This window comes from Anas platyrhynchos, chromosome 3, assembly GCF_047663525.1.
Source record: "Anas platyrhynchos isolate ZD024472 breed Pekin duck chromosome 3, IASCAAS_PekinDuck_T2T, whole genome shotgun sequence".
Lineage (NCBI taxonomy): Eukaryota > Metazoa > Chordata > Aves > Anseriformes > Anatidae > Anas > Anas platyrhynchos.
In genome coordinates, this window is record NC_092589.1 from 10,568,910 (window position 1) to 10,593,942 (window position 25,033).

The window sequence follows — 25,033 nt, forward strand, 5'->3', positions numbered from 1 at the left end:
AGCAACCATTTAAGAACCATTTTTATTTGTATGTTTAACGCGATTATACACATTCATGAGTCCAACAAGATCTGCACTGTGACATTAAAGATACAGTACAATAACATTCAACATGAGGTACTTCATATTTATATATCTGTCCTTTATAAATAATGCTGTAAGCCTGCTAAGGTCAAACACTGCTCCAGCACAAATGAGCGCTGTGATCTGAAGTTAGCTGTATTTAATTACCAAACAAAAACAAAAACTAAACAACAGTTCAGTGCAATATGTATGCAGAAATTAAAATGCTTACTTAAATACTATTTTAGATATGCAGAAAGTATATTACATTATACTCTCTATCACAGATTCCCATCACCAGGAAAATCAAACATACAATTAGCAGAGGTGGCCAGGTACAGCTCAAGGCAACCTAGGAAGTTCTCTGTATTGACATTATGCTTACATGCCAGGTTGATGTTCTGCAAGCATCAGCCGTATTGATGTGTTCAAGCTCGGATACTACTGCTAAACTGACCAAATTCACACCTGGACACCTATTTAAGTGCCTTGATGTCTAAGGTGACTGGAAGTAGTCACCTTCTCGTACAGCAGTACCTGTTAGCATCAAGCAGGGCTCAGAATCAAGCTGCGCTGTAGGCATCAAAAAGTGTTCTGTGGTCCATTATTTATTCATCCACATTAAACAAAAAAATAAAAAATTACATGCAGCAGCTCCTAAAGCCTGGAAAGGACTCAGAGGAATTAAGCTATAGGTAGCTTTGATCCTGCTTTGTCAAAAATATTTAACAAAACCAGCAAATAAAAATAATTAAATAATAGCTCATTTTCTACATATTACAGCTATACAGTATTCTGATCTCCTAACTATCTCTTCCAGCCACTGTAGCAGATAGCTTACATTTATTTGCAGATAAACAAAAAAAAAAAAAAAAAAAAAAAGAGAACCAGAGTTTAGCTCTACCAGTGCAGCACTGATTTGTCCCACCAGCTGAGGCACCTCCTTCTTCCCCCCGAACAACTCAGAATGCAGCTTGCTTCTGCAAGCAACTTGTCAGTCTGATAATCACTCGGAATGATTACATCTATGTCAACCTCTTGCTGTAAGAAAACTTAATCAGCTGATTAGTGTCTTGCTCTGCTTCCAAATGTATTGAAGTAAATGAAACTGCTGCTCAAAACGTTGTCTACAAGTAGATGACCGATACTTCTCAACAATCTTAGATTCTTTTCTGCAGTCTCTTCAACTCTTCCTCCAGTCCATACAACTGTATTCTTGTTTAATTTAGGCTGCGCATCTAAATATAATTAACTGGGGATTTTTTTTTTTAAATCTCTCTGGGAGTTTTCCATGGAGCATTCTGTTTAGATTTCACTAACAGTCTGGATTATGTACATCTGTTGCAAAAAAAAAAAAAAAAGCCAAAACATTTTCTATGTATTTTGAGGGTATTTACATTTCAGAGAGAATGCTGCTCACACATACACACACACATATATGTATGTATGTATGTATATAAAACATTAAACACTAAGATGGGTGAAAAGCATAGAACTTGTAGGCAGCTCTTCATCTGGCTCTCCTTTATTACCTAGAGGGAAGAGCTGAGCTTTGGCCATAATGTATTTGATGTCTATACTCCTGTTTTCCTTACCTTGGATGGTGTTTTGGACACTGCAAAGATGTATTGGCACTTTATGATGGCCAAAGGCCAGGGTTTCAACTGTCAGGAAACACTTAAAAGTAATAGTATCGAACTGGTAAGAGATCATATGGGAAAACATTTTTATTATAAAACTGACAAGTGAATATAGGGTTATGCTACATTAATGTGTTGATATAACATTAACCTTGAGACTGTCTAGAGAATCATTTGGTCCTCTCATTTTCTTAAAACATACACAACAAAAAGAACCCACTTCAGAGATGAAATAAGAATGAGATGCATTACAGTAGGTAGTGTCCCTTCGAGATGCAACTGTCACAATGCAAGGCTGAAAGATTTTCTCATGTTTAAATAGTACCTGTACCTCTCATTTACACTGATTTCCTTCCCTGATAGAGTTGTGATCCCTAATACTTTTCCAGAAACGATGCAGACATATGACAGGAAGCTTGAGAAAGAATTCAGATAAGGGAAAGGTTCCACACTGCATAATCCCCTGATTGATGTTTAAATACAGGCAGTTGCAAGAGATCCACCATTAGCACATTAGAGAAGACTTTCTCCTCCTTACTTTTATCTGATGATATAGGCTAACTGTAACATGATCACAGTTGGGAATCTTCTTGTCTTTGTCTAAATTCCACTGATAATGTATGGTTATAAAAAGAAAAAAGCTCGTATTACAGGAAAAAAAGTCCAAGTCAGGATTGGTACATTCTTTTGTTCCTCTACAATCTGTCTCTGTAACATTTAGGAGGAAGTAATAAGAACAAAACCGAAATCAAACAGAACTGTCCTGTATTGAATTCTAGATATTAACCCCCCATTTATTCTGTGTGGGTTCAAAGAAAATCTATTTAAATAGGAAATCAACTACAACGTAGCAAAATTAGGTCATGGGAGTAGAGGCTTAAACCTGCATGTACAATTTGAACATGTTCAAGTACTTCCTTGCCTTGTAGGTGGGTTTCCTAGATGAACTCTGAGGGTAAGCTGCCAAGCCCAGATCCCTCCTCACTGTAAACATGTCCATGCACTGTGGTCAGCACGCTGCGTGGCTTCCTGAAAACTGCTTACTGTCTCCTCTTCCCCTGCAACCATCCCAACAGCTGGCCACAGAAGAATCTCACAGGATGAAGGTATAAACCTATATTTTTTTCGGTGTACAATTGAAGCACTTCTTTCAGCTCCCACGATTAAAAGCGGCTCAGCATATTGGAATCTCTCAAGTTTGAAGAGCAGACAGAAGAGAACTATAAAACAAGGCTTTTCATTTTCTACCCCTATCTCCCCTAATAATTACAAGCAGAGAGGAGGAAACAGAGAAAGAAAACTGATCAACAGAGACAGTGTTTAGTGGAAGGAGTCCTAGAATCCATGAGATACAAGAGGGGGGCATCCTCTGGTGATTCACAGATGCATCAAAGCAAGGATCAGCATCACCAGCAAACACGCACCTCTCTTACAAAGCCTTTAACATTTATGTGTTCCCAAAGAGCTTCCAGTTTGAAGTTGAATATTACATTTAAACTTTATCACCAACAATGCTACAAGTATGGCAAGCCAGTAACTTGCCCACAGCGTTTGTGACATATTACCTGTACTGGTCACGTATCTGCAGACAGAAAGCTAAGCATCGGTAGGTCTGAACCAGGCAGGTTCTTCCTAGGAAAATGCTTTTGTCTCCACACACTTCCATTCAAGCATAAAATATCAGTTCGGGAATCTGCCCCCCCTGTACCCCAGTGCCATTTGTACTGTCCGAAGAGCATTGAAACTGCACAGTCACTTTCCCACACTGAACTTCTGTCATTCCTTCCTGTCCAAAGTAGCTGAGTTCATTACCATCCAGAATCACACTAGCTGTGTAGAAGGTGTCAGGCTCAATCTGCACTGGATATTCAAACCACACGGGAAAAGTGTTACTAGAACCATCTGAGAAATATTTACTCAAGTTCTGGCCTAGGATAACTCCTTGCCGTTTGAGTTCAATCTTGGCGCTGTACTCTGCTGATCCGCAGCTGGAGCCGTACAGCCCGAAGCCAGCGATAAACACTCTTTTATCAACAGCAAACTGGATGCTGTCACACCGGCCCCTGTAGCGCCACTGGTTGCTGCGGTAAGCACAGGACTGGAAGCGGTGGCACCGCTGAGGAACGAGCCCTTTCCGGGGCTTGCTGACAAACTGCAACTCTGGCTTTTTGGCAGCCGTGTACCAAAGGAAGATATCATTGGTCTCATTGAGGGTCAGAATCCCAGACTGAGCAGCGCCATTCGCAAAGTCGTCGAGTGCCATGGTGGGGATGCGAATCAAGTACAGAGCCTTGCCCAGGACTTTGCGCTTGTTCTCTATGGTAGCCGTCAGCTCCTGTCGCTGACACTCCACTTCGGCCCAGTTCAGAGCCGCTTCGAAAACCACAATTTCTTTGGCATTCAGAGTCTCCCTTCGGAGAATGCTTTCAAGCGTCTGAAAATCAATGTCACAGAAGCCCTCAGACTTCAAAGCTAGCTCGGCTTGGGCATCAATCACTTCCCAACAGCGCTGGGTCAGGTCAGGTTCCTCAAACAGGCAGCTCTGGGACAGCAGCACGCAGGCGTTCTTTGCGCTTAGGCTTGTTTCTAGAAAGTTAACGCAGGCACGGGCAAGATGAGGGACGATGTACTTCTTGGCAGCATAGAGAGTGGCCAGTACGGTGTCTGCAGCCAAATCAATTTCATCACAATAGATGTATCTGAAAGGAAACACAAGCATGTAATGCTGCTGCTGAATGCACAAGGATCATTTGTCAGCAACATCTGAAAGTTACAAACAAGGAATATTCAAATAGCTCCACATGAAAACTAACCACTGCTTTTGGGGAACGTTGATTAAATTCATAAGGAAAGCACAAGCTAAATTCACCACTCATGTAAGACCACGGGAGAGAACATGCTTAAATCTAAGGTGAATAAAATTTCACATTTGGGGCACATGCTATAAGACAATGTAGCATCTCCAAAGCTTGGCCCCCTCCATCTGTTTTCCTCCCATAGGTGCTCTGGCTAATGACAAACTATCCTCCTCAAGAGGAAGCTCCTCAAGTACTGCCTTACTTGGCTAAGGCAATAGTCTGGAACAGGTGCTACAAATAGTACTCGGACTGGATGTCCCAAGATGGTGAATTCATGATGATTCATTGAGGTATATATAAATACAAGAGCGAGAACAAGTTTATTGGTAATAACCAGCTAGTCTCTCGGAAGAGAAATGCTATCAAAGCATATCAGGTGCTACCCATCTTTGTAATTACTAGCATTTTAACAAGGCAATGAAACAGAGGAAAAGCAAAAGGCACAGAAAACTAATTTTCAGGTTTATTAATGCTTACAACATCCTAGCTCCACTAACACAGCATTGTTTCAGTCTCAGTGCATAAGGAGAAAGAAAAAAAAGCTTTATACTGCCATGCTAGTGTCATGAAAGAGATGAAGGTGAAATTCTATTTATGTGACTAAACTGCTGGGATTCATTGCTTGGAGAAATGAAGCATTGTACAGTTTGTTCTTTTTAATATCTCATGCTTCAGGGACCCATTTGCAGCTAGTGAATGCGATGTGTTAAAACCATGTCAAACGCAATTTTACTCTTCACAGGGATAAGCAATTCTTGATGGTTATGGTTGATAAAAACATTTTCCTCCAGTGAAGTTGGAGTTGTATGCAACCCTGTACTAATTAATGTGTTTTAGCTAGCAGGTTTCCCAACACAATGCATTTCTGGCACTAGAGAACGTGCTTATCAAGGGGAACTAGTACCTACTTAGTAGGTTGTTTGTTGTTGCAGATAGCTTTACTTGGATGTTTTGCAGGTTTAGGGTGCTATCTTCCAAGCCACACCAAGACAATGTGCTCAGAGCAGCAGACTGACCAAGCAATATAATAAAATGTGAGACTACAGAGAACAGAATACTCATAGACCCCTCCCTCCCCCACTTTTTTTTAAACACATCTTCATTACTTGGTTTCAACTGGGCTATTTGCAACAACAAAGGCTTAGGCCTTACGTCCTTTACTGTCCCAAAAAGCTTTCAGTTTGTTGGGTTTTATCATTCTCCTCTTTGCTCTCCAACTCTGTTTTCCCTTCTATTACTTCTCTTTGCCTGCTAGTACAGCAGAGAATGATGACATCTGTTTTAAATTGAAATAGTACAGAAGTTGCTAGTTTAATATTCATGAAAGCGAGGAACTAATATCACTGATTTACAACAGACAGCGCAGATCAGCTGTCAGCAATATTCCACACTTTGCATTCTGCCAATGCACCTCGATTCTGGTTGACATTTACTGATATTCCAGTCTCACCCTACTCTTAAACAGAGGATTCTGCTAGACCACAGGTTGTTGGTTTAGTAACACATTCATCCAAGGTTAAAGTGAGACCGCAGTTCTAACTTCAATGGTCAATATTAAGGTAAGACATAATGCATTAAAGACACCAACTCAGTGTGTCAGCAGGATTATGAATTTTAACAACCTCTTAACCCTATTTTTAAAACAATAGAGAACAGCAAAATCAATTTTACTAGGAGAGTAATTACTATCTACCAGTCAATCTTTCCTATGTTACATCTTGCAATACCTTGTCCGATGTTCACTGTAAGTACACACACTATATAGTAAAACACAAAACAATATTTAACAATTCACTGTCTAAGAAAAAATTAATATATTTTCTTACAAAGATTATAACGAGTCCCTTCCTGACTATGGTAAGGAGCATATGAAGGAGAAGACTGCTTTGGGATGGACAAAAAGTCTTTTATTTCTTTAGCATCAGTATCAGGACCTTTATACCATCCACTGCTCACAAAAATTGCAGGTGACACTCGTGGGAAGGATTTCCTGGGGGCGAGGAGTGAAGGGGGCCAAGGCTCCCCCCATGCTCCACCCAGTGCAGCACATGCTCGGGATCGTGCAAGGAGGGGAATGCTGCAACATCCCTTCCCCATCCCTGCACCACCACGGCTGCAGGCAGCCCTGGCGTTCGCAGACACTGGAGCACTCTGCAGGCTCAGACACACTGCATCAGTTGGCACTAGGAAGGTTAGCTCAACATCCACAAAGACCACACAAAAACTTTGCGTGGTCTTCTGCTTTTTTAAGCAAAAGCTTACAGGGTGATGAATTTCGTGGTTCTGGCCATGCTCTCCAAGAGATTTTCTCATATTGCCATGGGCTAAATAATTTGCCAAGACTAGGTTATCAGTATTGATATTCTCTTTTCTAGGTTTTCTCCCTGAACGTATATTTTCATGACAATGATAAATTAAAAAAGCATTCAGTTTTTAGATGGCCATTCACATTTAGTCACAGTGATACAGAATTGCTGTTCAAAAAGAAAGTAGAACAGGACTCTGAGTATCTTGCATTTGTGCCTTGTAAAATTCTGCACAAAAGTAAAGCCCAAGACTGAGCTCTGCAGAAAACATCTGCAAAAACAGAAAGGCCCAAAGCAGGGATCTGCAACGCACCTACCGACATAATGCCCTAACTTTGTGCTATGTTCCAGGTCTATGCAAAATCTATGTGACTTCAGCGTCTCCTTGCAGTTATCGTGATTTGCACAGCACATTTCTGGCATTCAGAATAACCTATAAAAACCGGTACGCAACAAACTCCGTATGTAACTTTGACTGCTCCTCTGCAGTGCCACGGAAACACAGAAGAAAAAAAAAAAAAAAGAAATCGTTTTGTAATCACATGCTAGCAAAACAATCTATGGAATATAATAAATGGTTCGCTAGTGATTATACCATTACATGCAATAAACCCCACAGCACGTTAAAAGGATTACCATCGGATACTAACGTATACTCTAAAGCTGTTACTAAAGCTGAAGGGAAAAATCCCTCAGAGGCACAGCAGCTCTGCAATTGGGAATTTCTCTTTAAAAATCAGAGTTTATAGATACATTCGAGGACAGCTCAGCAGGGAAACCGCTTCATTGTGTTCACTTGGAAACGATAGCATTTCTTATGCAGTTTGCAAGAATAAATCAAAGACCTAGATAAATGATGATCATGTAAACTGACTTCTCACCCCCCCACACACACAGTTGGAGTAAAACCCACCCTATTCTTGTAAACAGCCTTTTTAGCACTTTCCAGATGCATCAATATAACAGATGAGGGGAAATTTAATTTTCAGTGCAATTTCATTTTCAGTAATTTACGGTCATTTTTCTAAGATAAGACAGACATGTAACATGTTTAAAAAGAGCTGGAACTACGTCGATTTACAAACATAGCAATTCTGATTTTTGTTTTTCTTTTTAACTTTTCACTGTGCTTGCAAAGTATAACAGTGCTGTTGTGTTCTGTTGTTTTGTTTTGTTTTTTTCCTACAGCTGACAATTCTTTTTAGTAACTCCATTCCTTTGTGTAATGTGTGGTGACAAATCAAATCAATAGGCATTACAGTATACAATGTGCCCAAAGATCCCCTGTCAAAGTCATTATTTATAACTGCCTACATTAGCCTAATATATGCGTGCCTGGAAGTAGAGGGGGAGACCAACACGAGGTAAAAGTTTGAAATACTTGAAACACAAAAAGAGGAATATTTTAAGCAATTGCTTTCGTTCTGTTTACATGCAAGCCTAATACACTGGTAATGTCACGGTTAAAGCATGTGTACATCATAAACAAAAATATACCCAGCAGATGAACGATGCTTACTTCAGCATTGCGAGAAAAGCAGCAGGCTCAACATCTGGTATACGGATTTCATCTTTGTCCTCTGCAAGCTCTCCGTAAAACATTGCGTGGAATACCGAGCTCCCAACAGCCAGGACATACTGTTGAGAAAGGGAAATCTTATTTCATGCTTTAAGCTGAAAGCACTGCCAACAAAAACAATGTGGGAGAGCCACTCTGAACATACCAGGCTTCACTGACAGGCAATAGACACACTTCAGTAAGAAATGGAGTCAAAGTTAAAAACAGAATTACACATTTTCCCCTTCATTTTACTCTCACGGGCATATATGCATTAGCTACTGGAAAAAACTCATATCCACTACAGAAGTTAACTATTTCTAGACAGTGTCAAGAGTAATATTAATCAACAGCACGAGCAGTACTCCTAACTTTACAATGACTGCCTCAGATACCACAAAGAAAAACAAGGGACAGCATTCCACTGCACGAAGCCACAGAAAACACAGAACTATGCCTGTGTCAGAAGAGCCGAGTCTCCCTTGCTATGTCCTGGCATAACCGTGGGAGCTCTCCTGCTATCCCCCGCACAAAAACTGATAACGCAGCTGTTGCTTACTTTGTGTCCTGGCAGCCGCTGGGTCCCACCTGGTGGCCCGACCACAAAATGAACATCTGCCATCAAGTCGTTGTTGAACATCACTGCATTTCTACGAACAGAGGCAGTGTGTTAATGTATGGTGCCTCGTAACTCCACGCTTGCCCCGGACTAAAGAAATCAAATTTCTGAACATGTTAAAGTGGTATAATAATAGAATGAGAAACAGGACAAACAGTTTGAAGCTACTTTACACATCAGTGCACATGTGTACTGGGAAAAAGCAAAGCTGGGGAGGGGGGAGCAATAAAAAAAACCACAAACTTACAAAAACTTTTCAAAAGGTAGCAATCAGTCAAGAGCATGTATCACTGAAAACTCCCCCTAAGGTCTATAAGGGAATCTTTATGGGTATGCTGCAGCTTGCAGCAACATTTTTTATTTACACAAACAGCTGCACTGTCTGGAAGAGAGCTATCAAAATATTTTCCATTACCCAAATACATTTTTCACACACCAAGGAAAAAAAAAAAGAGACAGAACAGTGTTTTACTCAGCTAATAAATAACTAAAAGTACACATTTTGTGACTTCTCACCACTCTATCCAAAACACAAAAATGAACTGTCCTGAACTTACCTCTCTCTGATGGTTGGATAAAGTCCTTGCCAGTTTGGTGCAGGAATAGTGTTGTTGTTGTTGAGATTTTGCTGGTGGTACTGCTGGACAGCAGTTGTATTAGTGTTGGCTGGTTTCTTTCGGGGAAAAATATCAGCAGCCATCTTCTTCTTCTTTTTGGTCTTCAGGGTAATGATTTCATAGCAAACTGGCGGCAATTTGCTGCTACTACTGCTGCTGCTGCTATTTCCTTTCTTAGAGCTCTTCTTGGACCTGTTCTTGACCGTCTCTGGAAGCATCAAGAAGAAGGTGAGACATTTCATGTTCTTTCCTTTCTCATCTACCATGAGTATACTTATCTGTACAGCTAGATAGCCTCGCTAGCTAAGAACATTAAAAAATGCACATGTAAGCTGTTAAACAGCGGGCAGCAGAGCTGAGAGTTTGTTTCTCCTCCAGCGAGGCAAGGTGACCTTTCCAGCATACCGAGCGAGAAAACTGCCTTTAAGTTTGATCCAGTACTTGAATCGTTAAGCACATCCCCATCATTCCAGCCAGTTTGCTTTCTTCCCAGCTCTCGCAGCCGTGAAAGCACCCAAAAGCGCTGCGCCCTGCCAGCAGCCTAGGGCAGCGGCTCCCCGAGGGATGCTCGGCGGCGTGCTGTGGCACCGCTCAGCGCGCCCAACTCGTGCGATGGAGGGATCCGAAGAGAGAGCCGGTGTTGCAGCCCTGCAGATGGAGTCAGCCGGCGCTCGGAGCCAATGGCTGAAGTCACCGGCAAGCGATTGGAGCCAGCCGCACAGTGACACCTATTGTACCGTGCGCGGTGCCAACGTTAAAGCGACAGCAGTGGCGCTCCCCAGTCGAGGCGCAGCGCTAAGCGAGGTGGCCAGGGAGCTCCTGCCCTCCTCCACGCTGCCCCAGTTTTCACAGGGAAAGCGATAAAAAAGTTGAAAGCAGGTAGAGAGACGTGTCTGAGCCTCGGTGTTCCCGCACGCAACTGCTGTCAGCACGGCTCCCCATGCCCCCGGTGTTCCCACAACCCCTCCCGCAGCAGTTGTGCAGAAGGAGCTCGCTATAAATATCCGAGGCGAATTAAAGCAAATCAGCGAGCAGCGGAAAAGACGGCGATGCGGTTAAACAATCCCTTTCAGCGGAGTTTATACTCCAGTGTAACATGAATAGAGATGAGGTCACAGCTTCAGCTTTAACTCCTTATGTTTCTCGCTAATGTAACAGCCTTTGACAGGGGGCTCAAATCACTAAGCGGTGTTAATTAGGCCCGCTTACACCAGACGTGGCTGCACCACATCAGAAGAAAACTTCTCGATGTGCAATCAGATTAAGGCAAATCAGAGTGAATATACTTAATCAATGTTTCAAAGCATAAAATCAAAGTCTGAACAATTTAGCGAGTCTCAGGCAGAAATTGTTCCTTGAGATGCAAACGCATCCTGATTTTATTAACAGCTACTTTCTGAAATAAACAGGATATAATCTACGCCAACCAAATCATTTAAATAAGAAAAGAGACTAATTTTCAGTCATTAGCTTACTTAGGGCTTAAACATAGAACAGATTTCCTTAACAGTAGGTCAAGTGTATAAAAATGGGAAAGCACAGCCACTTAAAAAAGCAGAGAAGAAATACTCGGTGTTGGGTGTCAACATTTCACACCTTAAAATATTGGCTGGGTTGATCATTCAAACATCACCTCAATTATTTTCAAGTTTTAAAGAAGAAATCCTCTTTCCTCTTAATGCAAGCTTAGCCATATGTAGCTTTTACTAACTTTGCTGGACAAGAGTACAACATCAAAAGAAAAAGAAAAGATCAAAAGTTGTTGGAGAGTCAGTCGACCTTGCTGAAATCCCTGACAGTCTGCCACTGACTTACACTGAGGCACAGAAGTTACTCACAGGCTGTTTATTGAAAACCCCACGGGGACTGCTTGAATTGCAGCTACGGCTCCGTAACATGTCATCTCAGAACATCTTTAAACCCAAGGACTGTAAAAACCTCAGGTGCAGATATTGCACAGATTATCAGGTCTCCTGAAGAGATGCTCCACGTTAAGCACTAACTAAAACCACCGGCAGCGGCCATCCCAAGGCTTGGCTGCAGTGGTTTGATAGGATATCATTTCCAGACACATCTTTCTCCTCTGCCTGAAGCTCATGGGGAAAAACGCTTGTCCATGCTCAGCTGCTGTATTTCACAGCCTGGCATCTCAATGCAAAACCACCTTTGCTGGTAATGTAAAAGTTGATGGTGGGTTATGGCTGCTGTGGCTGAAAAAACTGAGACATTCCTAAACAGATTAAGGAGGCAGGTGAAGCAATTTCCAAAGAAATATTTCCTAATAAGCTTTCTTCTCCCTTTTCTTACTCTCATTTTTCTTTTTGGTCTGTGACAAATTCATTTGGGTCAGAAACTAACAATCCTAGCTGTGTTGAATTGTGGAAGTGAAAGAAGGGGTAAAGGGAAAGAAACTAATCCCACAGATGGGATGTTTATAATTGCTCACAGCGGAGAATTTACAGTGGGAACACAGCATGTCTTCTCAGCACAAAATGTGACCTTGCTGGGTTTGTGTAAGTTTTTTTTGTTCCCCTGCTTAGGTAAACTTCCGTCCCTTCTAGTTACAGTAATAACCTATTTGCCACTGCACTGGGAAAAAAAAATAAAAACCTTAGAGATACTGAATAGCCATGCGTTGGTCAAAAAATCTGGTGAATTTTGGCACTGCCATTGGCAGTAGGAGAAAAGTAACAGAGATTAGGAGATTCATATGGGAGACTTAATTTTCATTCCACAAATCTATTTCACTTACTAACACATACGAAAAAAATCAAGGTCCTCACACACTTTTGCAAACTACTTTGCCAAACAAGTCCAAAGATTATACGCGTGGTGAATAAGGAGGCTGCAGAAGGGGAGGGAATGACAGAGAGACTCAATTGGTACCTCAGTTTGGGAAAGACTAATAGTAAACGGGAACCAGGAGCCAGGCAGACCTTTGACTTCTGTAAAACACACCACACATATTTATAGCAAGTTGTACTCTCTTGGGGAAGGAGGTTAGGAAGAAGCTGCAGCTGAAGTATGTTCTGGCTGAACCCAACAGTCGGACAGACCCCTACTAGACAAGACAACATCGGTGTCAAAGGATAGAAATCTACCCCAGTAGGTAAAAAGCCTAACTGGCAGCTCTGTCCGTTCTTAAGTCCCCCATCAAAACCTGGTCTGCTGGAAATGGAAAATATTGATGATTCTACAACTTTTTCATAGCAACTGCTGGGTTCTGTTATGACCCTTTACAAGCTTTATACCACCTCCACTGAACTTTATTAGCTCAGAACAAAGCGACATATACCAGTGGTTAGACCCATGTGAAGTGGGGGAAAAAAACACACAAAACTAGTGCTACTTGCACTGTTTTTTTTACTGTTTTGGCAACAACTTCCACATATTTTCCCATAAAAAACTTTTCTTCTTTTATTATACACATAATGTTAATGACTTTACAAATCAACGCTAGCAATCAGTAAAAGCAAGCTATGAACTTCTCCCTTTCAACTTCTGTTGAAAGGCTGGTCAGAGTCTCAAGTTCCAATCAGTCTGTTTCTGGTGAAGGAACTAACTCATCTTCTCTTACCCACAGATCTATCAATTTCCAAAAACTTGTTCTGCTGTTTTCCTTATTTTCTTCAGTAATTCACATGCTTCTTTACTAACAGAAGTTCATAAGTATAGCTTAGAAAAAAAGGAAATTCATCCTTCAGATACATTATTAGAAGTAATCAAACCAGAAATTCCATCCTTAAGTCTTAACACGGGTCTAATGAAATTCCTTCATGCCAGATGCGAGGAATTTAGCAAAAAAATATATTCTGAGGCTGAATCACAGAATCGTTAGGGTTGGAAAAGACCTCCAAGACCATCTGGTCCAACCATCACCCTCCTACCAATGTCACTCACTAAATCATGTCCCCAAGCACCATGTCCAACCGTGCATCAAGTTTCATCCTTCTTTCAAATTAGGAGCAAATTAAAAACCCTTGCAAATCTGCTCCTGGATAAAAATTCTTAAAAACAAACAAACAAAAAATCTGAAGCATTAATTTTTAAGTGTGTATATACATATACACACACAGAGTTATGCCTTTCTGAAGGTAATTTACACTCAAGAAATCATTGAATTTCCAGGGTTGATGGAAATCCTCCTCACATGACATCAGTCTCCCCTTATGCAACAGCAAGCACATCCAAAATTTTCTATGTTTTTTCCTCTAATAGGTTGTGTTTTTCTTGTATCACATATTTACAGCTCTGCTCTTGATGTAGTACCAGGAACTAGACAATTCCCTAAAAAAAAGCAACAAGATTTCATCAAAATTCCCAATAGTCTGTCACAACCAGATCCTGAACTGAGGAATGAATTCCAAGTAGGCATTGAGAAAATGCATATATTTCTTTTTGTAAAGTTGCCAAGTCTTTCCCTGGGCTGTTATTATGGCTATGCATTATTAAAATTCTTTGTTTAAATTCTGGATTCCCCAATGAAGCACGTTTCAGATGGTACATCTCTATTAACCAAAATAAATACACCGTGTTAATGTTTAACAAATTTACCTGTCCACTGCTACTTCTTGTTTAATTTCACTTTTTACACACAATTTTTTAATCAGTGTTTAATTCAAAGAACAAATAAACAATAAAACCAAGAAAACCAACCCACACAGCTGAAGAGCCTAATTCTGTTTACCTATTTATGAATTATTTAGTCACTTGGAAGAACCCTTCCCCATCACCATTCACCCCCTTCTGCTGGTAAAAATGCTCACTTGGAAAGGGGACTGATAGCTCTGCTCTCGACTTCCTCAAGTAAAAAACGCATTACAAGTGACAACGTTTTCCAACCTCCTTGCTCTCTCCCAAGTTTCTGTTTGGCAGCACTGAAGCTAACCAGGACCATAACTGTTTCTGTCTGCATGGAAAAGCTGGCCTTCAAGTCTTCCTCAGTAAGGTTTCCTAGGGTAAGAAGGAGACTAAAGCAGGAAGAAAGATAAAATTATGAAGACTTTCAGAGAATACGCTAAAATACAAGGGGAAAAAAAAAAAAAGGAGAGAGTGTTTCTTTCTCAGAAAAGCCAAGAACAGAATAACATCAGAATAGAAAAGCATCTGGAACCAATGCTAGAAGCTAAATTGTGTTTTGCTATAGCTGGTATGCTATACTAGCAACATGCTTGTGGGCAAATATTCCTCCCAACTCTGCCTAGTGCTTACTCTGGGCTTTAAAGAATGAGGACTTAAACCCTCCGCATAATTCTATCCACAAATATAGCTTTTACATTTTTTTCCCTAACTGCCCTCAAATGCTTTAAAGGAAACAGAAGTAGGAAGACCTGAGCAGCCCAATCAACAGGTGAACACAAACTTCTATAAATAGGAGTTTAAAGAATAAAATTGTCTTGTATCCTCCTATTATTCCATTATTTTCTAGGATACAGGCTAAATCTCTTTGCATCACTTCTTACTGGTTTCCCTACCAAGACATCCTTAATCTTTCTAATATCCTTTTTGTATCTGCAATTATTTTCATTGCCCCCTTTTTTGATTTTTACAGCAACAGCCTTTTTGAGGCAAAGCAATCAAATCAAAACATTGTATTTAAAATAAGAAAAAACATTTATCCCCATAATTACTTCTCGATGCAATCCACGTTCTTTCTGCATGAATTTTAATTGGCTCACCTTAAACCTGTTCCAAAACCAAGTGCAACACCTTCTACTGTCATTTTTTTCTTGCTTAGCTGCCAAAAGTTTGCAATTTAGCCACAGCGAGAGATTCAATAACTTAATATTTACACCCAAAACGCACTATGTAACAGAAAAATGACTTCTTTACACTCTCGAGTTTTGCTTTTAAAGTTAAAAAACTCAGTTTCCAGCTGTATAAAAACATAGCTAGCATAGCGAAGTGAGAAAGGAAAAAAAGGTTTAACTTCCCCCAGAATTTTCATTGTCAATTCAATACCGTGTATGTCACACAAATGACGTTCTGCATAAACCGTAACTGTATAAAGACTTATGTTTAAAGAGTCTACAGTGAACAACATATTTGATCCTGTTAGTGAATTATCACACAAACATTCCATTTTGTGCATATGGAAAGAAATTATGTGAAATGCTTCATCACAATACGAAATAAATGATCTTACCAGCCTGCCGAGACACATTTCCTAACGTCATAGTTTAGGAACTGCAAGCAGAAAATATCCCAGAGTAGAACTTGCAATTTATTCTATGAACATTCATTTGCTGCTTGATAGTTCAATGTAAAAGCAAGAATTATAAATAAATGTGTGAGATGAGAAAACCTTCAATATTAAAATGAGAAATTCTACCCAAGGTTACACGAGATAAACTGTTCTAAAAATTTAAAAGCAACAAATTGTGCATTTCTTCCCCACCAGCACTACTGCCTAAGCTTGCCCATTTCATTGCATGCTTTTTTCCTCATGACAAACTGTGGGGTCAAAAAATAAGTTCTTTCTTAGTGGCTGCCTCTTTTGTGTGTCTATGTTTTTAAACATATTGCAAACCTGAAAGCATTCAATCCTTTCCTAAGACAGAGGTCAACTTTAATTCTATTCTGCCTCTTATCAAAGCTGACTTACAAAGGCAAGATCAGATAGCCCAGGAAATTGGTAATGAGATACAGTGGTTTTCGTCTCTAGGTCACTAATTCTAAATTGACCGAGGTCAACGGTAATCAAAAGTCATTAGCATTTAATGATCACTCAGTGCCCTGTGAGAAAGAAGCTAGTGATCTTAGTGCACTTTAGAGAAACCACCACTACAATTAGTACTCACATGCTGGCTATTTCAACAGGGAGATTGGGATCGGGTGACTAGAGCCAGGACTTCCCTTCCTATCTCACAGACAGATCTCCCTTATGTAGAAAAACCCTTATACTAATTTTAACTTCATTCAGAAACTACTCTTTTTAAAACTGAACAGTAAAATTAATACAGGATCTACAAAGGGCAGGTAGAATGATGACTACTCCTGTTCCGTTACATCAGTGGTTCCCAGATGTCTTTGGTCTCCTACACACAGGTCAGTATGTATGCAAAATGATAAAGACAACTCCTCAGCGAGTCCTCACTTTTGAGAGCTGATGGCACTAGAGGAGTATCCACTCCATGAATAACCACAGGAGGAATGTGATCCAGTTGAATGTGCTAGCGTAGAATTCAAGGACTACGTTTTCACATGCAGATCACCTGTTTTCACCTCAAACCACTGTGTGGAAGTACCCTGGGGGACCTAAGAGGGAGGAGGATATTGCCAAGACCCACACAGTCACTGTTCTGCAGCCTGCAAGCTTCAGTCTGCTGAGACTGCCACGCTCTGAGGTGCTTCAAGTTCACAATGGAGCAACGTTAAGAAAAACAGAGGAGACCTGAAACGTTAGGTTTGTAATAAACATCATTAGGGTCTACCATCATAAATCCGTTGGACTCAAAGCTTCACTAGACATGGTATAGCTGGCTTAGAAACCCCAAGCACATCAGTAACTGGGCACACTGGTAGAAGAGCATACCTGGAACCATTCAGAAGTAGTATTTTAAATGAGTCAAAAAAGGGGAAAAATTGGTACAGCTTCTTGTTTTCACTGCATTTTAACTAACAAAAGAGAAGGACTAGCTCAGTTATTGGAAGAGGAACAGATTAATCCCTTGGCAAAGCAAGTGTGTGATAAGAAATGCATTCTCAAACACAGTGGCTTTCATTTCTCGAAAGTGGGTCTCAAAACCCATGAATAAACACTAGTGGATTTATTTTTTTTTTAATTGTTGTATAACTCTGATTTTCAGGTATGAGGGACCGATCGCTTTTAACTTGAGCTGTGTCCAAATATTTGAAGGAACGGAACCAAACACTGCTTTCAGCAGACTGCACTGCACCCAACTAACCTTTGGCCACACATCAGCAGCTGTGGATCTTGTTACGTGTCCTTAGCTTTGCTTCCAGACTCGCACAGCACGTGCAGGTTCTGTTTGGATTTATAATGGTGAGTCCACAGGGGAATAAAAACAGTGACAAAGTTTTATCAGATCAACTGTTCTACAAAATCAGATATACTTTCCTCTGCTGCAAGTACTTCAGCCACACTTGCCTATTAATTCAGTCATGCTCTCGCATTTTGATTAATTTCTCCTCCTCTTTACAAGTAAATGGCAGCTACTTTGCAGTAATGAAGTTTTGAAAGATGGCCATGTATATACTCAAGTTCTGGTTTCAGGTTATATTTTTAAGCATCAAGACATATTTGTGTAGCAATGCTGGGGCATCCTAAGCGCTTACTCTCCTTCATGATAATGCTGTCTTACTAACCCTGGGACATTTCAGAATTGTAGAACAGGAAAAAAAATACATGTAAGAAAGAGCAAGTAATGAAACAAGAGCATAAAGATCTTTTAAGGGATTGTATTATGCACATGTACATAAATTTTATGTATTATAAAACTTCTGTAGAATGAAAGCCTTTACTTTTTCTTTGTATATATATGCAGCAGTATCACCTTGGTCTGACAGTCAAAACAGCACTAAGAAATCAAATGCACCCAGGTGTACTTTGTACACCTTTATATGTGCATTACGCTACCTTAATGTCACGTGGCACTCACGTGAGCTACGTGCCTCAACAGAAACCAAGCAAGCTGTCTAACAGGACAGGGATTTCTTTCACCTGAGTTAAACTGTACGCTGAGGACTCTAAAGTAAGGCAAAACACTCCAGCAAAGAAGCAGCATACATGTTTCTGCTGTAAATAACAAGCAGCTCGCCTCAGCTCCTCACCAGCTGTAAAGAGTATGGCTTGTGTGAAGTAGGCAAGGTGACACACTGATAGCACTACGTGGCACATTAGGGATTAGATTTTAAAGGGATTTTGTTCCATCAACTCCTATAAGCCTACATATAAAATCCCACAGCTACCAGGTGCAAGCAAGTGTAAAAAAGTGTGACCTGACTGAAGAGTTACTTTCTTATACTCTCAGAAAATCCTTGCAACCAAGCAAGCTTTGAGCAAAATAGGAGGCAGCAAAGCTATAATTCTAGAAAATGTAATTTTCTTAAGTAAAATGACTCCTTTAAGTTCTTCAGATCATGAAGAAAAACTGCAGCTAGGGCGGACACAAAGTGTAACCTGGCACATGAATATCCCTCCTGTCACAGGCATGTTATCAGCGAGTCATTCAGAAGTGTACTCAAGTGGTACACGATCCTCTGGGGGACTGAAATATTTATTCAGGACGCCAGGTAACCTCACGATGCAGGTAACAGGGCTGGACAAGATGGTCTCACAAGGTGTCTTGCAAACCTGTTTTCTGTGATTTTACACCCTGCGTACCCAGGATGGCCAACAGACGTTCACAGGTCACCCATCTGCCCATCAGTGTTTTAAACAGCAAGCACTTTGCGGACGTTGCCCTCATTTGGTCATTTTACTCCAGCATGCTTAGTTAGAAAACCCAGACGGGCTGGGAGGATCACAAAAGAGACGAGTCAGGCCAGAAAAGCAGAAAGTGCACAAACACAAATGAAATGACCTTTTACCTAAGCTTTCCCCCAGCTTTCTGACATGCATACGTATAAGGCACGTAGGAATTAAGGCACAGGACTGGAATTGGACTTTACAGAATAAATCAGAATGGAATAAAACCTGCACTGCACAGAGCTTTTAATCTTTTCCTTACAAGATTGCCATCTCTTATTTCCATATTTTGCCTTATCCAGCAGCTCCTTGAGAGGAAAACTGTTGCTTAGTTATGTAGTGCCTCAAAAAATGGGGCTTGCCTGCCAGCTCAGGTATCTAAATGCTTCTGTAAAACAAATCAACAGCCTGCAAAGTTTCAGGAGTTAGTAGAGAGAATATCACAGGAGAGCTACCTTAAGTGACCCAACAACGCTAACGCTGGGCATGAACGACGTCTTGCTGCAGAACCAGAGGTCTTCGCACAACTTCACAAAAGAGATGAAGACCTAAATTTCTTCTGACAGCATAACGCACAGCCTATCAGCAGCAGACCTCTGCTTTAACCAAGCCTACCCTAGCACTGAAGCTATTAACATAAACATAATACCTGTTTGGTAACTTTTGAAAAAAAAAAATATTATCATGCAGTCTAAGTAGCAAGAATCCACGCTATTAAAAAATGAAAAAAGAAAATGAACTACTGCAACTTGCATCCTTTTCCTCAGCCTTACAAGGCAATCTAGAGGAATTCCGGATGGCTTCTGAAAGGTGTTTCCTCCACGGCAGCGCTGAGGATCACTGGAGGGGAAACACGAGGAGAGTTACCACGTATTATGTTGCAGCCTACTTACTGTGAGGGACTTAAAAAAAGAAAAAAAAGTGTACTGTACTCTACATTCCAATTTGGCAACCCTACAGAACTTATTGCAAATGAATAAGGTCCTAAGATATTTAATTTGCGATGTTAAATAGCCTAATTATGCCAAGATACAACACATTATGACATACTGCACTTCCCTTCTGCAGGAAACGATGAGACCAGAATAAAAATACCAAAATAAAAACTATTTTAAGCCTGATTCAAGCATGGAACAGCTACCGTCGAGTCCAACACAGTGCTGTACACGTACAGCCCAGCACCACCTTCCTCTGCAAACACTAAACAGAAAGTGTGGGACACGGATTAAAGGCTGGGAAGGAAAAGAAAGTGTGGCAAAGACCAGCACAGGGAAGGGACACCAGAGCCTTTCACAGATGACAGAGGTAGCCTTTGGTGTTTGCAGCAGGCATGCCTGTAATCCTGGTAGTTACACTGAAACACCCTAACCTCAAACTTTTCTGCAATTCGGGGAAAAGCGCAGCCCCCAGCCCCCTATTTCCAAGCACCTCAGCTTTGAGGAAACAACCCAGGCAGGTCCCAAACTCCTGCAGGGCCGGCAGGGGAAGGGGACAGGGACAGGAAGGGGCATCGTGGCCAAACTGGGCACCGCCACCCACCCCTCCTCTGCAAGTTTTGTTTGACGGGGAGTTACGAGAGTTTTACTTAAAGAATCATTAATAATAATAATAATAAATCACTATTTCAAGCAGAAGGGCCATAAAGGAGAGAAAGCAACTTGTGGGTTCACGCCATCGTGAAGCATTTTCCCAACGGTGCCTGTGAGCCCCCCCCCCCCCACCCTGGGGCCCAACCCCCCGAGGGCTCCTCAGGGACCCCCGCGGCGCCCCCGCTGCCCCCTCCTCGGGTCCCCCCGCCCCGAGCCCCCCAAATTTCACCCCACACGCGCTCAGGTGCGGCCGCTCCCCCCCCTTTTCCCCTCCCGGGGCCCTACGGCCCCTGCCCTGCCCCCAGGACCCGGCCCGGCCCCCTCAGCGCCGCCGCCGCCCCCCCGGTCCCGGCCGTGCCCCCCCCACCCCCGGTCCCGGCCCCTCCGCCCCGACCGACCTGAGGCGCTCCCGGCGCGGCCCCTCACAGCGCCGCGCGCGGCCCCGCCTCGGGAACGCGCCCGCCCGCCCCGCGCGCACGCGCACGCCGCTTCCCCCCCCCCCCCCCCCCCACCCCCGTCTTTTCCCTCACAGCTCCATGGCGGGCTGAGGGGGAGGCAGGCCGCGGTGGGCGCCTCTGGCGGCTTCAACTTGATAAAAAGTAGCAAGTGAACAGAATTGACAGAAATAGTACGATTGTAAAAAGTAAAAATAAAAAAAAACACACGTGAAAAGTATCCTGCTACAGGGTTAGGGCGTCATGCAAGCTCTGGTTTTACCTCAGGGATGAATAAACGTGAGGGGACTGAGGGCTGTGACCCTCCCTGGGCGCCCCGACATGGCTCCTGGCATCGCCCTGAGCCCACCACCACCACCGCCACCAAGCCCCCGAGCCCCTTCAGAAACACTCAGCCGCATTGCTGGGGTCAGCAGCCAGGCTTAAGCAGGATTTCATAAATACAGGGCTCCTCATAACGCCGCTCTACCAGGCCACGAGGGAAATTAAGATGTATTGCTGGCGTTTATTTTCAAAAGCCTAGCAAAAGGCTTTATTTCAAGCTTTAGTGTTGTTTCCCCCACCCCGATGAAACAATTATTTCCAGAATCAGCCTTGTGCTCCAGCTTTGGTCCCTCATGTACATTCATTTACCTACATTATGGATGTTATTTCAACAGATACCTTCGCAAAGTGAAATTAGGCGTATCTGTGGATAATCAGTGCTTCGCTTTCCCTGTTTTAATATTGTAGCTATTAAAATAGATAAGAAGCTACCCAGCAGCAACTGTATATGTATACACTTTATAGCTCTTATGGTTTTTACCAGTAGAGTACATGCTTTAAATTATAGCGTGCAAACAATGATTTAATTGAGACTTGGGAAGCTAATGAAAATATTCATTGTCTAAACTGAATTTAAACAGCAGGGTTAAGCCTAGATAACCACTGATTTTCCATCCTGTTTTCAGAGGGAAGGGAAAAGTCCCTCTTGCAGCTCAGGTAGTTCAGCCAGGCAAGCGGAAGAGAGAAGCCCTGTTCTCCAGTTCAGAGAAGGGCTTTGTGGATCGTGATCCCAGTGTGGAAGTGTGCTCAGGCCATGGAGCCACTCATTACACTCACCTGGTTCATGTCCTCTCCTAAAAACACAGAGGACACTACAGACCAGGGCTAAACTCACTCTTGCCTTGGTGCCCTAGAAACAGCAAATGCCTACTAGAGCTTGGTGGTGAACCAAGGAGGGTCAATGTGCACGGGCAGTGTGCAGGCCTGCCAGCTGCTGAAGTGCAACTGTTTGATTGCTTTTGGATGCTTCCCATCTGCAGGTTATGTGTTGTATGCATCATATTCCCAGTTTCGGTTCCCCAGGGCAGTCTGAAGGTTACTCAGTGTTCACAGATGGCTTCCAGATGGAGGAAGGCACTAAGTTGTCCCTAAGTGAGGTACTCCTCCCAGTAACACTGGTTTTACTTTCGGGGCCCTCACAGCTCCCGGGGGTTTCCAGCCCTGGTGAGCGTTGATGTCCCCTCTCCTTGTGCTCAAGCTGTTGCACCCATAGCCCAAGAGCAGCTGCAGTGAAGGTTTTTGGGCTGCTCCTTCATAGCTTTGGGGTCTTGTCTGCTCTCATCCAGGTTTCCAGGCAAACTCCAGTGCTGCCGATAAAGGTGAAGCTGTGCAAGGGAGAGCTGAAGTATTTTAGTCAGTTTTTGCAAAGCCATTTAACTGGGCTAGGTTCTGCTACATGGTGGTGGTAGGAAAATGGAGCCAAATATTTGTGTTGAGTCACATTCAGACTTGTCTGTTCTCATGTCACAGGCATATTTTCCAGGTATTAAGCAGCGCTTTCAAAAGACACTAAATTGAAGAGGCATTTAAAATGTTCATTTTCCAGTTCAGCTTGCATGCTGGGGAGGTTTTCCCAAGTGCTGCAGGGTATAATTACAATTTCTCCAAAAGCATTGTCCCACCAGGCACTTAGCTAGTGCTGACCATGCCCCCACCCTATGCCTCCCCTCTTAAAGCTGCCCTGAGTCTCTCCACACAGCTTCCCGGAAAGGTTATCATCTTATATTTAATAGGTGGAGAAAAGAGAGCACAAGAGATTTACTGCAAGTAGAAGCCATTACTAGAGCAGTTATCAAATGAAAGAACAATATAATAATGTCTAGCCATAAAGATATGAGGAGCTGCCTGTCAGAGGCAGACACCTGACTTGTAAAATTAACTTCTGCAGCTGCTGCTAGCTCTTTTTGGCAGTCAGGACAAGGCCCTTGCAGCACAGGGTGAAGCCCCCAGGGGTTTTGCAGATATTCAGGCTAGAAATTGGGCACCCGAGCCAGGAGCAGCTGGAGGGAGATGCACTAGCAGCTTTCCCAGAGCCAGGAACGTGGACAAAACAGGGCCAGCGGAGCTCAGCCCCATCCTGCCATCCTCCGGGTGGTGCCATGTCATCTGCATTTATTTAGGCATCTGATGCCTGCAAAATCTACACTGTCTTATCTCCAGCAGCTCGTTGAGGCTGGTGACCCTGATTTTTGGGTTAAGTATTAACTCACTAAGAGCAGAGGGTGTTGAATTTTGTCTGCCCTTTGACCCAGAAGGTCAGGACATGCAGGCTCTGGAGCTGCAGCCAGAAGACCACAATTTCCAGTCTAGCATACAGGCACGTACAGTTTTCCTCATCTCTCCCTGTTCTGCCCTCCACCAAAGAGTTGGGGCAGGAACTCCTTTAGGATTAAAAAAAAAAAAAAAAAGCTGTCAACCTTTCCAAAAGGAAAATACATGGACTGTAGATATGGGTGTCCATTGCAGAACAGATATTCATTTGTCATCACCAGCTAAGATAATAACAGAGGGGTAAATGCACAAAAATACCAGAACCCTCGGCGTGAATTATGGCCTTAATCCAGAGGAGGACTACTCGCACTCAGGCTCCTTTAATATCTTGCAATTTCAGCTTGCTCAAGAGCTATATGGGCTAAAGGGTAGCCTCTGTGGAGCAGCCATACCTTGTTTTAGGAGTGTTATTTGCAAGCCTGGAGAAAAGCAGCACCTTGTTTTCGCCCCTTCGCCAGCATCCCCTGCAGCCACTCCAACTGCTGCCACCACTCTCAAACTATGTCACCCCAAATTTAGCAGCTGGGCAGGTGACCAGGATGTCCCTGGCTGATAAACGTTCATCAGGCACTGGCTACGTAGGCTCTGCATGCCTTCTGCCACAGCATACACATGGTTTGCTTGCAAGATATCTAGTGGGGAGCATCAAGCACTGCCTTACGCTGTCCCACCCGTGGCGCAGGTCACACAATTCCTGCTTTAGCCCATGAGGAGCAGGTTGGTCCAGCACCCCATGCACCTGCAGGGTCAGCTGTGGGTTCAGCTGCCACCCTGCTGGAAAGGGACCGCAGAAGAGCTTAGAGAAGAGGCTGCTGAGGCTGTCTCCTCCCTTGGGCATTGTGGAAAGAAGATTTTTTTTTTTTTTTTTTTTTTTTTTTACAAGCAAGCAGAAGAGTTTTTGACTCCTATCTGACAGCCAGCATACAAGCATCACATCTCAGCCCTTTCCCCACTAAAATCACTTACTTTTAGCAGCACGGTCACTTCTCACACCTCTTTTCCTCCCAGCCAGCTGTGTTGTCTACATCCAAGTTACACCAGAAACCACCTCCAAGTCTCCCTTTCAAGAGCTCAGCTTCCTTCTGTGGCCTTTTATAGCTCCAGCACCCCATCATTAGGCCCCAGGTGCAAGAGTCCCAGGTGCCTTTTAACTCTTCCTCATCTGTCCCAGGAGGACAGTCATATTGCTTTCTGACCAGAGTGGCGGTCATATGTTGTTCTTGCTAACAGGGTTGTCCATCAAAAAGAGGCAAAGATGCAAAACTGAGGGGTTTTCCAGTTAAGGGTAGTGGTGATGAGACAT

At 42.6% G+C, this 25,033-nt stretch overlaps 1 protein-coding gene across 3 annotated transcripts; it reads right to left on the reverse strand.

Annotated features, from left to right (window-relative positions):
• Nucleotides 1–8: 8 nt before the first annotated feature.
• Nucleotides 9–24,819, reverse strand: BTBD3 (BTB domain containing 3). Of its 3 annotated transcripts, none has more exons than XM_027453349.3 (5): nt 24,697–24,819; nt 9,602–9,869; nt 8,985–9,075; nt 8,387–8,505; nt 9–4,402 (listed from the first exon to the last, which is right to left on the reverse strand). In XM_027453349.3, exons 2-5 carry the CDS (start codon nt 9,742–9,744, stop codon nt 3,370–3,372), a joined length of 1,386 nt encoding a protein of 461 aa, XP_027309150.1. In that variant the 5' UTR covers nt 9,745–9,869; nt 24,697–24,819; the 3' UTR covers nt 9–3,369. The 3 variants fall into 3 exon arrangements, with proteins under 3 accessions (XP_027309150.1, XP_038033008.1, XP_027309149.1); XM_038177080.2 differs by lacking the exon at nt 24,697–24,819 and adding an exon at nt 21,079–21,171; XM_027453348.3 differs by lacking the exon at nt 24,697–24,819 and having other exon boundaries at nt 9,602–16,516.
• Between the last annotated feature and the right edge of the window lie 214 nt (nt 24,820–25,033).